This window comes from Pimephales promelas, chromosome 24 (genome assembly GCF_988280905.1).
Source record: "Pimephales promelas chromosome 24, fPimPro1.hap1.1, whole genome shotgun sequence".
NCBI classification, from domain to species: domain Eukaryota; kingdom Metazoa; phylum Chordata; class Actinopteri; order Cypriniformes; family Leuciscidae; genus Pimephales; species Pimephales promelas.
This window is the reverse complement of record NC_142792.1, coordinates 11,019,153-11,033,267: the sequence shown is the minus strand read 5'-3', so window position 1 is coordinate 11,033,267 and position 14,115 is coordinate 11,019,153. Positions and strand designations below refer to the sequence as shown.

At 36.5% G+C, this 14,115-nt stretch overlaps 1 protein-coding gene across 1 annotated transcript; it reads right to left on the bottom strand.

Moving 5' to 3' along the window:
- Positions 1–416: 416 nt before the first annotated feature.
- On the bottom strand, positions 417–11,172 carry cd36 (CD36 molecule (CD36 blood group)). The gene is made up of 12 exons (XM_039668236.2): positions 10,845–11,172; positions 10,070–10,230; positions 8,932–9,076; positions 7,374–7,520; positions 5,198–5,289; positions 4,953–5,002; positions 4,584–4,653; positions 2,816–3,000; positions 2,604–2,722; positions 2,438–2,511; positions 2,284–2,338; positions 417–904 (listed from the first exon to the last, which is right to left on the bottom strand). The coding sequence occupies exons 1-12, from the start codon at positions 10,965–10,967 to the stop codon at positions 719–721; spliced, it is 1,407 nt and encodes a 468-aa protein (XP_039524170.2). The 5' UTR covers positions 10,968–11,172; the 3' UTR covers positions 417–718.
- Between the last annotated feature and the right edge of the window lie 2,943 nt (positions 11,173–14,115).

Sequence of the window (14,115 nt, the reverse complement as noted above, 5' to 3'; positions counted from 1 at the left end):
TACAAAGTGCATGCTGTTCACTCTGGCCTTTACCATTTCAAAACCCACAGGTCAAACCACAACCAGTGGCGCTTCATAATTCATAAAGCAGAGAGAGGGTGCTCCCAGCCCTACTTTTAATATTAAACAAGCCTGTGACCCACTAAAACCGCAGGCCTCGCTCTTATTCTACAAACCCTCCCATTTCTATTTAGCGGCCATTGGAGAGTGGAAAATAAATCGTATGGATTTACAGGATATAACAGAGAAATCTGTTCCCGATTTTCTTCTGTTTCTCTGTTCTTCAGGCTGGTGGTTGTTCTTACACATGGGAAGCTAGAACTTGATGCGTGATTTGAGACATGTATAAAGCAACTACTATGCAAAAAGTACAGAAAGGAATTACAGGGAAAAAAAAAGAAATAAAACAATGAGGCTAAGTTTCACAGTTCTTTGTTTTACTGGAATTCTGCTGACATACAAAACTATTTCAAATTTAAATCAACCACAGTATGACCACATAATGGCAGAATATTCACCCTGATAACTACTAAAAGTATGACTTGATACAATATCAAGCAAATACAAAGTAAATAATTTTTCTCCTCAAAATTGCAGAGTATAAAAATGATATAAACATAATTGCGATACTCTGAGCTCAAATAACAATTACACTATACAATTCCCCCAAAGGGTGCGATCAAAAATCAAAGACACAAAGCACCAAGCATCCCTCCCTTTATGCAATCAAACCAGTTTTATGATTCTTATTTTTTTCGCACACCACTATTAATCCGATCATACAGCTGACAAATATGATGGAGCCGACCGTTAGAAGTCCGATCTGAAACCCCTCCAGCAGGTCGATTCGAGAAATCAACTCTTTCTTGAACATGTCGGCCGTCTCATCGTCCAGGACTGCAGTCTAACACAAATAAGAGACACAAATCTTATAGTCAGCAGCGAGGCGGCACCTAATCCTGCTCTGATGAGACAATCAGATGGTCCATGGGTCAGCATGTGTGGGATTAGCGGTTTATGGACCGTAAAAATCCGTATATATCAGATGTAAGATTTCAGAAATTACTCAGTTGGTCCCAATGGGTCTAAAGTACTTATTGGAGATAATGGATCTAGATAGGGCTTATTCTATCTAAAGGCTATATTCATAACCCACAGCGTACAATCACGCACTATACACATCACATTTGCATATATTATAAACATTTGCCTGTACAAACATGGAATCGAAGCCCGACTGGACAGAGGAGCAGTGTTTATTGTTAGCCCAATTTGGTGAATGAACTTTAAGGCCATCTTTAAATGAAAATTCGGGCCGGGTTTCAATCTATAACATCTTATTAACTCACTGTCATCCATTGTCTGCAACACATTTCTTCTCCCTCTTCGTCTTTCTGCCATTTTCTCCTCTGCTAAAGAAACTCTCTTAAAAGCCTCTTAAAAGTCCTCGTCCATACTCCAAACAATTTTGACCTTAAAGGAGTAGTTCACTTTTAAAAAAAACTTTTGCTGATAATTTACTCACCCCCTGGAATGATGAAAACATTTCAGGATTTTTCTTCATATAATGCACTTTACTGGTAACCAAACGGTCCAAAAGACAGCTTCAGTGCAAACTGTTCAAAGGGCTTTAAACGATTCCAGACGATGACTAAGGGTCTTATCAAGCGAAACGATCGATCATTTAAAAAAAAAGAAGAAAAGTTTAAGTTTTATAAGCTCATGGTCACCTTGTCACCTGGTCACTATATGGTCACCTTGCTCTGTTCTGTGATGTGCGTTTGTGACTCTCCTGTTCGAACTCGTTCATCAAAATGAACGAATCTTTTTCCGAGTCAATTCGCTCATTTCGTTCGTTGAATGAACCAAATGACACGAAAAAAGATTCGTTCATCAAAAACCTTAATTTCTTTTCGACTGAAGAAAGAAAGACATGGACATTTTGAATGACATGGGGGTGAGTAAATTATCAGCAAAAGTTTTTTTTTTTAAAGTAAACTACTCCTTTAAGACCTCTTTTAAGGGTTAAGATGATTTCAGAATTACTTTTTTCTTTACTAGGATTTTTTCTTTAATTTATGAGTAAACTCCCACATTTCTAAGAATTTTCTTAGAGTTTTGTCACTAGGAGCGACTCTTTGCACTAAGATTCTTAATGAATACGGGCCCAGGAAGATAGGAGCTACTTTTAGCCTTAAGATGTTTTGTGAATAGGCCCCTGGTTTCTTTATTGGACTCTTATGCTTTAGCTGGACTTTAAATAGATGCTTCATTGGCACTCACCTCATTCACCCACAAAATAGGGAAAACTGTGTGGTCTGTGATTTTGTTCAAAATTCTGTGAGAAAAAATACATACACAAGACATCATGTTAGGCCAGGCATTTATGAATTTCAGCAAAGGCATTCATGACAATGTGGGATCTCTATTTACATACACAATATCATCCGATGGCCCGTACAGCATGTTGAGCTGAAGCCTTTTTGCAAATCTCATTGTGAAACCTGTAATCTACAAATGACACAAGATGTATGACCATTATATTATCATATCATGCCCAAGCTTCCAGCTTTTATAGAAAGAAAATGAAATGAGCTCCTCACCGGTTCCACGTCCAAAAATATGGAGTGCTCATCAGGGTTTGGACTCAGTCCGATCACTGACTGGATGAGATGATTGGAGCCATAGAGGAAGTGGGGTAGAGAGAGGAATACTGGGACTCCTATGGGCAAATTCACAAATGAAATTTTGAAGGACTTATGCATTCAATACATTTTAGTCTCAACTGACTTTATAAGAGGCTCAAAGCACTGACCTCTACACGCAGTGAGGTCGAGAAGTCCTGCTGTAGTGCAGTTTTTGCTGATCACCGGGTCTGTACAGAAGCACATGTTATCTGGGTTGACCACTGGAGAGGCCAGAGTTTCAGCAGGCAACTTGTACCGATACACATCAATTCCCTTCAGGTCCACAGTGCCCTCATATACAGCAGATATTGCCCTAGAAGACAAGCATAATATTCGTTGCAAAGGGGCAATGTGTGCGTCATCGTCAGTTCATTATTATACTGTTTGACAAAGTGTCAAAATACTTTTTGTCTTCATTTTAAACATTTGAATGTTTATCATTTGTTTTATAATTGATATAATAAACAAAACTTTGGGGTCGGTAAGATTTAATGTTTTTGAACGCAGTCTCTTACAGTATGCTGACCAAGGCTAATTTGATTATTTAGAAATACAGTAAAACAGTAATCTTGTGAAATATTAGTACAGTTTTAAATGTTTTCAATGTGAATATTAAAACATAATGTAAATCCTGTGATCAAAGCTGAATTTTCAGCATCATTACTCCAGTCTTCAGTGTAACATTCTCCTTCGAAAATCAATATAATATGCTGATTTGGTGCTTAAGAAACATTTCTTATTATTATTAATGCTGAAATCTGTTCTACTGATTAATAGTTTCGTGAAAACCATAGTTCAATTTTTCTTTTTTTTAAATTTTGTATTAATAGAAAGTTCCAAAGAACAGCATTTATTGAGCAATTTAATGCATCCTTGCTGAATAAAAGTATTAATTTATTTTAAAAAAATCTTACTGACCCCAAACTTTTAAGCAATAATGAATATGAATGGATATGTTTTATTTTTTCATTATATTACATTAATATATTTGTGACATATTGTGCTTTGATCAAGTGTGCTATATATTTGAAAAAAAGTGTCATTTAATTTAATATTTTGTGTATATACTGTATATATATGCAATAACTGCATGTATAACTGTATGTATATATATATATATATATATGTATATATGCAATAACATATATAATAAAAATGAAAAAAAATAATAAATATAAAAAAATATGCATTTTTTAGCGTTTCTTTTATGCATGGATGAAAACATGCATGGATGAAAACAAGCCTTAACATGTGGTCTCTAATACATTTTTAACATATCATGTGACTAGAAGAAACATTTTGATCTCCTCCAGTCACAGATGATGTATGTATTATCATGAAAGTGAAGGATTTTTGGCATTGCTAAAATCTTTTCTGACATCTCTGACCCCACAGAAGAAAAGGAGTGGCCTGACCTCTGGTGGTAATGACAAACAAAAGCGTGGACGCATGAAACCTAAACTTGGATTCATTACATCTTATCAGGATTCTAAAACAAATCTACTCGGATGGGAAGAGATGAAAGTGCATGAACCATCATGGAGGTAATGGGACTTTAATCAATAGATTATGAGAAAATTGCAGATGTGTGAAATTTCATAAAATACATGTATACATGTCATACACCATGTCAAACTAAATGACATTTATTGTAAAGAATTCTAGCATAAGCAGTTTGCAAGCATGACATTTTGAAGTTTGTTAAATGACAAATCAATAGAAATACTGTTCAGAATGACATTTGTGGTGTCTAAAATTAGTAAGACACCTCATGCTGTTCAAACAGCTGTTTGCAGATGATTTGGTTTCATATTTTGATCTATGAGGCACTGACATAATTTATAAGTGTGGTTTAAGTACTTTTTCTACTGAACATTGGGAATGAACTGAAAATACCTGCAGATATCAGAGGAAAAGAAGTAGATATGTTCTTTCTTGTCCAGGAACGGGTGGAAGGAGGAACCATCTGTTGGCATGTTGAATTTGAATACAAAAGTGAATAGCAATTAAATAATTTATGAAATATTACATTTGTAAAAGAAATCTCAGAATAAATTGTGACTTAGAAGTGCTGAAGGCCCTATAATTAGATGATAAACAGATGCAAACTTTGAGCACTGCACACTATTTCTGTATAGGACACATCTACAACAATTTTAGGCCAACAGCTATGAGACAGAAGTCATACTTTATATTTTCATTTGTCAATAGTAACATAATTACAATTAATTCAATATAAATGTAATATATTAGAGGTAAACTTGCCTGTTCCGTTTATCATGTTGCAATAATAGTCATTCCAGTAACTCAGTGATCTGTACAACAGTTTTTTTTTTTGTTAGTCTGTGTTTTACTAATGTTGGGTTTAATATATGAATGTGATTAATTGAAAAAAAAAATTCAGAAAGACATTTATTGACAATTGGTGAACCACATCCACATCCACAAGAATCACATATACTGTATGTTCCATGTTGCACATACTCTTCATGCTAATGTAACATACTTACGTTTCACCCATCCAGCGTTCAATGGTGGCTACCTTTTTGATGTCATCTTTGCCTGTGAACACAGTGTATGGTCCATCTGTGGTGTCATTGTACTAAAAGGAAAAAAAACAAAAAAACTAAGTACATTCTCTTGAGCATTAAAGCATAAATACCACAACAAATAGGTTAATACCAACTGGGAACATAAGCATTTTTAAACTCTGATCTAAAAAAAATGTCAGAATTAAAAGCTTTTCTGGCTTTCCAATGTATCTTCGAGGTTTTAATATATAATTTGTCAAACTATTTCACAGGGTCTATAATTATTACATCAGACATTCTTATTCCTGGTATTCTTACAAACATGTTTACTTGGTCCAAATTTCCAAATTATTTTACACACTCACAACACAATAAATCTTATGTAATTGCAGTTCCCTTTCGAAAGGGAACTCGCACTGGGTCGAAACGCACTGGGGAACGTGACAGTTCTCTGAAACTGCTATCGAATCACCGCAATCCTATTGACCTGCTACAGCCCATGATGTCATCATTGTGCAACCCGGAAGTATAAAAGGGGCGCCTTGCAAACATGACATTCACAGTCTTTTTCTCCTCGGCTATAGACCACCAGCTCAGACAAGGCTTCCATTCCTTCCTGATGTTCAAAGATCGAAAGGGCATGGAAGAACACATGCTCTGCCCAGATCCACCGACATCATCGAGCTAGTTTCGCTGATGTTGAGGGGATTGGAGAGTATGGGTATGTATCAATGCCACCTGAAGTTTGCAAACTTGTCAGGGCAGACGTTGGCTTCAGACTCTGAGGACCGTAGACAGGGCCAGAGAGCCAGTGTCGCCTCTCATGCACCCCATCCCTGAGCCCTCAGGGAGATCAGGTGGGCCATGTGCTCCCCTCACAGAGGGTCACTATGAGGACGCAAACTCCTGAGTCTGATCAAGTGGTCGTAGGCCTCTTGTGAGGCCTCTGAGTTAGATCAGTCCTTAGGCCTTCTCAGTGTTTTGAAACACTGGCAAGGTTTGGAAGCGCCATGCTGAGTCATACTCTCCGGGATACCCTGTCTCTAAGATCTGGGCCGGGTAGTTAACTGTCAGCTTTGCAGTCCCTCTGGTTGGATGCCTTATTTAATAGGAAGAGGCTTGGACACACAAGGAGTTGGCCAGGCTGAAGTATCCAATGTAAGTGAGGCCAGGTCAGACCTTCCTGGTGGCATTTCGGGTGAGTATGTTCCCCTGAATAGTGATTGGCTAGGACTCCTTCGGGTTATCTAACCACATTCCCTAGAAGGGACCCCTTCTAATTCGAAGCTGTGTTTCCAGGCCCTTGAGCAAGCCCAGGTAAGACTTTCGGTAAACTACATTCATAGAGGTTTTCCTGTGAGGCTCGTAGCTTGGGCTATGACTGTAGGGAATGCGGTCACTGACAGCCCAGAGTGAGGTGAGTGGTTCTAGCATTTCATTTGAATTAGTTGGTTCTGAAAGTTGTCACTGCCACAGCATGCACTCCCCTTAGCATGGTCGCGTTGCTATATCGTTCCCCAATGTGTTTTGAGGCAGTGTCTCTCTCCCTTTCGAAAGGTAACGTGTGTAGGTTATGACCGTAACCTCTGTTCCCTGAGAACAGGGAACAAGACATTGCATCTCCTTTTCATGGCCTCGGGGCCTGCCTACCAAACAGTCCCTTGAGATAAGGTGAATGTCATGTTTGCAAGGCGCCCCTTTTATACTTCCGGGTCGCACGATGATGACCACGGGCTTTCACAGGTCAATAGGATTGCCGTGATTCGATAGCAGTTTCATCTACCGGTCACGCCTGAGGCGTTCCCCAATGTGTTTCGATGCATTGCGAGTTTACTGTATATTTGCAAGGGAACTGCAATTACATAAGATTTATTGTGTTGTGAGAGTGCGAAATCATTTGCAAATTTGGACATGACCAATTAAACATGTATGTAAGAATACCAAGAATGTAATGATTAAAGACCTCACGGCAGAGGCATTCCTCAATGCGATTCGACACAGTGTCTCGTTCTCTGTTCTCAGGGAACAGAGGTTACAGTCGGAACCTAGATGTTTTTTTTTTTATAAACTTATGTACACTTTATCAATCAATGGGGCTATAAAGGTGATTTATTAGCAAGTTAATGCTTTGCTAACGAAGTGTCGTCATCCTTACTGGATAGAAAACTCCCATCATGGTGTTCAGCATTGGGTCTTTGTAGCCCCACAACAACTCCTTAACAGTCCTGTTCTGGAAAAGTGTGGCATTGGCTTTTTGGATCAACAAATTTGCCAACTTATGATCAAGTAAACCGTAGAGACCCTGGAAGAGAAGAAAATAAAGACTCATAAATGTATCTGCATAATAAAACCTTGAAATAAAGTTTATTTGCATTTATTACTTGTAAAGCACATTTATCTGACTAAACGTCACCTGAAATTAAAAATATAAGCTATAGCAGTGAATATGGGATTGATGATCATAAAACTTTGTTAGTTATGCATTAACATAGAGAGTCAAGTGCTGTGCTGCCTTTGGACAGATAATTGCAGATATCAACATTTTATCTTTTGATTTGGCAAACAATGACTTGCTTTAGAACTGACAGCCAATGCTGAACAGTCTACTCTAATCAATATGAAGGGTCAGTACATGAGTTAAAAGAGTTAAAGATTAATATAACATATTTAATATACAGTATGTGTTTACTTTATATCTATATATAGATAGATAAAAAATGTAAATTCATGTCACAGTTATACTTAATGCTGTCACATAGGATTAAATAAACATTACATATATAGAGACACCAAATACAATTCTATTTTGTATTTTTACATTGACTAAGAAAACATGCAATTACTGTTATATTCATTAAGCATAAATCTCATCCAATTAATTTAAGCATTTTTACATTTATTCCAAAATAATAACTAAAAGCACAATTTAAACCATGTATTATATCAGTGAACTGATTTTCAGCCATTTTAATAATAAACTTATTTTCATCAATAATGATGCTCTGAAAACCCCATTTCAGACATAGGGCCCTATTTTAACCATCTGAAACGCAAGTGTCAAAGCCCAAAACACAAGTAACTTTGTGGGAGGATCCCGGCGCTGTTGCTATTTTCCTGGCGGGATAAATGCCTCTTGCGCCTAGCGCAAGTTTAAAAGGGGTTGGTCTGGAGTAGCTTCATTATTCATAGGTGTGGTTTGGGCGTAACGGAAATAAACCAATAAGAACGTGCGTGTGCGTTTGCAAAATAGGAATGATAAATGCGTTAATGTATAAAGTCATTTGCGCCGGGTGCAAGATAGGGCCCATAGTGTTTTCAGTCCATTGATTGACATGAAAAGCGGTGATATCTGTTGAGTTGTTTTCTTACTTTTTAATCAGTCTACCCATTAAACTGCATCATTGTGTTCATTCAGACTGATTTGCGAAGAGACAGGATTTATCTCACAAACCAGTCATATCCAACCATAACCAATCATATCCCAAAAAAAACAGTAATATTTGAAATATTATACAAATTTAAATAACAGTTCATATACTTGAAAATATTATGTATTCCTGTGATGGCAAAGCTGAATTCTCAGCAGCCATTACTCCAGTCTTGAGGATTACTCATCACATTAACTTGGCATGGAGAACTAGGGTGGAAAAGAGATGAGGAGGAAGACAGAAGGGCAGAGAGTGATGGCAAGAGATGCTGGTTAAAATACATACTGCTACAGCCAGGTTTAATGATGTGAATATGTCATCCTCTGTTCCTACTGACATGCCAGGCACAAAGATGGCTCCTGCTGGCAGCACAAAGGACACAGTGAAGTTCTCATAGAAGGTGATGTTTCTTTTGGGGATAAAACGTGTCCTGGAAGACAACAGATAGGATGAGAGCAAATCAAACCACTAGGAAAGTAATGTCATATTTTAAGAATATATAACATCACCACGTGTCATATTTACCTAGACTAAACAAGCATTACCCCCAGTGTTGGGTGTAACTAATAATTACTAAGTAATTAGTTACTGTAATTTAATTACGTTTCCCTTGAAAATGTAAAGTAAGGGATTACTCTTCATTTATCTGTAATTTAATTACAGTTACTTCTGATGTAATTGAGGTAAATACTGTGTATAGATCAATCCGATCTCACAGCGATTCGTATGCATTTTATGAGGTGTCTAAATATTACGACCGCACTCATACAAATTCGTATGAATTATTGTAAAATATGTATGAAAAAAGTGTGAAATGTCATGAGATCAGACCATCAAAATGTATTGTCTGATGCTAAAAAGTATGTTTTTATAATGTAACCTTCTCCACCTTGGTTTGTTTAAGGATAATTCATGCAATTTTATAGTATTTATTTGAAAGAATTAAAACAGATTCATGTCTATCCTTGTTTTATTCAGCTGGTTGAGATTGATATGGGATTTTGAAAGTAATTAGTAATTAAAAGTAATTAAATACTTTTTAGAGAGAGTAATTAGTACAGTAATCTAATTATTCTGTTGAAGAGGTAATTAGTAACTAGTAATTAATTACTTTTTTAGAGTAACTTACCCAACACCCCATACAAAGATTAAATGCCAACAGCATGATGAAACTTTTGAACAAGCTTGAAGTGCATTATGTTGATACGGTCTTATTTTAGCAGTCGTACGTTTTAGAAGTAGGCAAAAATAGTCTATGCTTTTGGAAGAAGTACTGAGATTATTTCTGTTTATTTCAGACTCTTCAAGAGAGGTCTAGTCAAGTAAATTTTAAAGAGCAAGGATTTTCTTTGAGAGAAAACTAAGAATGCTTTGTTAACATGAGTAAAGATTGAATATGTATCCATATGGCCACAAGCCTTACTTGTATGTGTACGGTCCTTTCTGCACCAGCACAGGTTTGGCCCCTTGACTTACAACTTCATCTGGGTTCTGAACGTCAAACAGCCAGAACTGCCTGTATATGTCTACGTCAACAGACGTCCAGGTGTCAAATGCTAAAGTCCCGTTTTCCAACACCGTTTCCTTTAAAGACACAAAACACACTTGATTTTTGATACTCTATATACATAGCCTATGTTATACATTTTTACACTTAAAAATAGGGGAGGGTGGGGCAAGTTGTCACAATCCAATGAATAGTTCTCAACATGAGCTTATTTTCAGTCAATTTCTGTATAGGCACACACCTTACAATCTTGGTTATGATGCTACTGAACATTTCTAATGTTTTTGCTTTAGAAGAAAAATACAGATTATTTAACACGCACACGATCACTGACCTTGACACTATTAGGCAGGAACCTGCCTTTTAAAGATCTTACATACAACATATATTTAAATTGCATTAGACATCATTTCAATGGCTTTTCAGCCTATATTTTAAACATTATGACAGGACATGATTAATTAAAATTCTAAATTAATAAATTCTTACATATTTATAAAAAAAAATGCCCTTGACCCCAAAACTCCATTTAAAAAATATATAGAAATATATTATAGTACGTTGTACCCAACATGGGCTGTTCCTAAATTAGTTACCAAAATTCAGCCAAAACATTACCAAAACATCCCCAGTCTGGAGAATCTGCAAACGCATGTGCGCCGAATACTGATATGAAAAAACGACGGCTTACCGTGTTGACGGTGTCTTCAATCACCATGTTGCCCACAGGGATGAGAATCCCTCCCAGCACGGCGATCAGGGCGCCCAGCACGGCCCCTGTGATGAGCGCGCATCTCTGATCACAGCAGGTCATGATGGCGAGCGCGAGCAGCAGCCTAGACCAACACTGACCGGCGGCGCGGCAGGTGCGAGCATTAGGTCGCCCAGGGCAATTATGTAAATTCCAGGGATCGAAGGTTGTAGAGGAACAGATAGAGGACTGGATTGCCGTTTATCACACCCGGAGAAGCCTCTCGTTAAGACGGAGTTATCTCCGCGCGATAACGCACTGCTGGGCGGGGAGCGGGCGCGTAACACACGGCATTACAGATGCCAAGGCCAATGTCACTTTCAGTCGAGAGCTGATTTTTTTTTTTTTTTTTTTTTTTTTTTACAAATGTTTACATTCAAAAGTGACATTTCAAAATATCTATAATGACTTCGAAAAGATTCAGATGACTTGGAAAACTCAGAATCAGATTCAGAAAATACTAAAGAAAAGTATCAAAAGAATTATATTTTATAATAACATGGCTAATAGAATTTGATATTATTAGCTTTTAACTTTTTTAATTTAGATTTTAACTAACTTTGAACATGAAAGGAAGTGAATAGGCTATAATGGATGTTAATAGAATAATATTACATTTCGGATAGCATGTATGCCTATAAAAATATATCGATTTTAAATTCAAAAGACGAATATAGAATAGAACAGAATTTCAATCACTGATTTTTCAATTGGGATATTTTGGAAAGCCATAAAAATAATATATATATAATATAGAATAGCATAAAATTGAATATCAGACCGCAATTTGACCAATCAAAAGCAAATAAAAAATTGTGCAATAAAGAAACGTTGCCAGATGAATTATCGAACATGTAAAAACATAGCTCAGATAACTGACAATTCACGAAGTAAACTAATAAAAAGTTCAAGGACTGTTTTTATTAGTTATTGCTGCGTTACATCTCGTAATTGCACCTCCCTCTCCACGTGTTTTATATTTCACCGTGTGAAGTTTTAGCTTCTACTGTCCTCTAGTGTTCATTGGTCTCACGTTGTCCACACTGAGGCTTTAGTGTGATTATGTAGCGGACAAGATGGCATGATGACACTTCTGTCGGAGTGGATTAATAAGACACAAGTTATATATTTGTTGGTAGCCTACGTGGCTTGATGGGTCATTTCAAGGGAACACGCACTGTAAAATGTGTTGAAACATGTAAAGCTTGAATTTATATCAAGTTGCTCTGGAAAAAAGAAACAAACATCTCTGTGCAAAATAAATTTGGATGAAGTTGTATTTTCTCGTAGCCTACACATTTCATTTGAGCATTATGCGAATGTTTACTAATTAAAGAAGAGGCGAATCATTGCAAGTTTGCATCTTTATGGCACTAGAGGGCAGTGTTCAACTATTTAGTGGTTACGAACAAGCTGTACAAACTTGCGTGAATTTCCTATTTGCCGTAAAACTGTACGGTCAGATTTCTTCACAGTGCATTTACAGATACAACATTAGATTGTTTATTATTATTAGTAAATGCTGAAGACCAGTAATGGTAATTGATATCGCATGTCGACCAATATCACCATATTTTAGTTGTCATCGTGTCGATTACAAGTTATGATATAGATTTTTATTTATGATAGACACATTTTTTAGTAAAACGTTGTGAATTCTTTCTGTGGTGTGTTTTTCCAAAGCATATCCTGCCTAAATTAACACCAGTTACCAAAAGTTTGAAGTTAGAAAGTTATTGGGTATAGGCTACCTACAATCTAGATATCACATAATTGTCAGTTGGTTCCAAAGCTTTGACGGGAACATCGTTATTGTCTTATCATCGCCCAGCTCATGTCTTTGCTGAACAGCATAACTATAGCAGACAGTTAAATACTTTGCATAAAACTGTAATACCCTCATGTGACATGTAAATGTGTGGTTACACAGGTATAACCCTCTGAGAGCCAATGCAAATGCTAACTCAAAAGAAGTTGTTTCCCAGACAGCTCAAAGCAACTGTAAGGTCTGAGAGGTCATTGCCTAATTTATCTGCTTTAACCTCACAGTCATGCTTGCATATTAAAAGGCTGAGCCTCGGCCAAGGACAGCAAGTGTAATGAATTTACAATCTCTTTCTGCAAGCTATACAAGTTCATCAGCAGTGTTGATGCCGCAGTGTGGCATGGTCACAGTTCATTCGACCTTGGAACACATGGTCCAGTTTGGCACTGGCATCTGTGATGGGTCAGGGCAAATGCATAAACCTGAGAAAACACAACTGGGATGAGATGACAGAACAGAACAGAATAGAATAGAATAGAATAGAATAGAATAGAATAGATTTTTACAAGGTAATCCATAGAATCTTTTTTAAATGCGTCTCAAATACAAGAAAATTTTGTTTTGATTTAGTTTTTAGACACACAGAGATCTAGAATTAGCTTGTGAATCTCTACAATGGTGACAATAATAGCGCATGTTGTAGTGCATTCTATAGGTGCCACCAATCAAAACTCATTCATGGCTCCCATCATGCAGTGGTGCATGAATAAATAATGAGCTTATGATCAGAGGTGATCTGTTTGTCACCATTGCTGAGATTCATACGCTAATTCTTAAGGTCTGTGTGTGGCTCCATAAAATAATTTCTGTGTGTGGCTCCATAAAAAAGTTATCTTTTTATTGTTTTGATCAATTGGTTTCATTGAAAATGCTAAAAATACGATGCTGTCCAAGGCCAGTGATGCTATAATTAATACAATAAACCTTAGTCAGAAACTGGGCTCTATGTGAGTTCAGTAATTCAGTTCAAATGATATATTAATTATATTAAAACACAACCAACACCATCAGATCACCTTTTCTATTTGTTAATCTGGCTATTACACATATTTCACATATAACAACCAAACAACATCTAAAGTTAACAATTTAAGGGTCAAGAGCCTAAAACACACACTGATCTCTATAATGGTGATTTAAAAATCACGGTTTTCTTCTTCAGTGAATCTGCTTGTTAACATCAGGTGTCTTCAATGATGGCAATAAAAAAAGAGTTCTTAATTCATCTTTGCCGTCAGTCTGTTATTCCAATATTTTTGTTTAGAAAAATGTGTAAATTTTACTCATTTTAAATGGTTAACTTTTTTTTTTTGGCAGTTTTTTATTTAAATGGTTAACTTTTAATTAATTTGTTTGGTTATTACTCTATTCTAATTTGTTAAATTT

What these genes read in the sequence shown, in the direction of transcription:
- cd36 (XM_039668236.2), bottom strand. Translation starts at nt 10,967, where the DNA reads ATGACCTGCTGTGATCAGAGATGCGCGCTCATCACAGGGGCCGTGCTG. An exon ending in AAAGGACCGTACACATACAA is followed by an intron (nt 9,077 to 10,069) that starts GTAAGGCTTGTG and finishes GTTGTCTTCCAG; the next exon opens with GACACGTTTTATCCCCAAAA. An exon ending in GGGCCATCGGATGATATTGT is followed by an intron (nt 2,339 to 2,437) that starts GTATGTAAATAG and finishes TTTTTCTCACAG; the next exon opens with AATTTTGAACAAAATCACAG.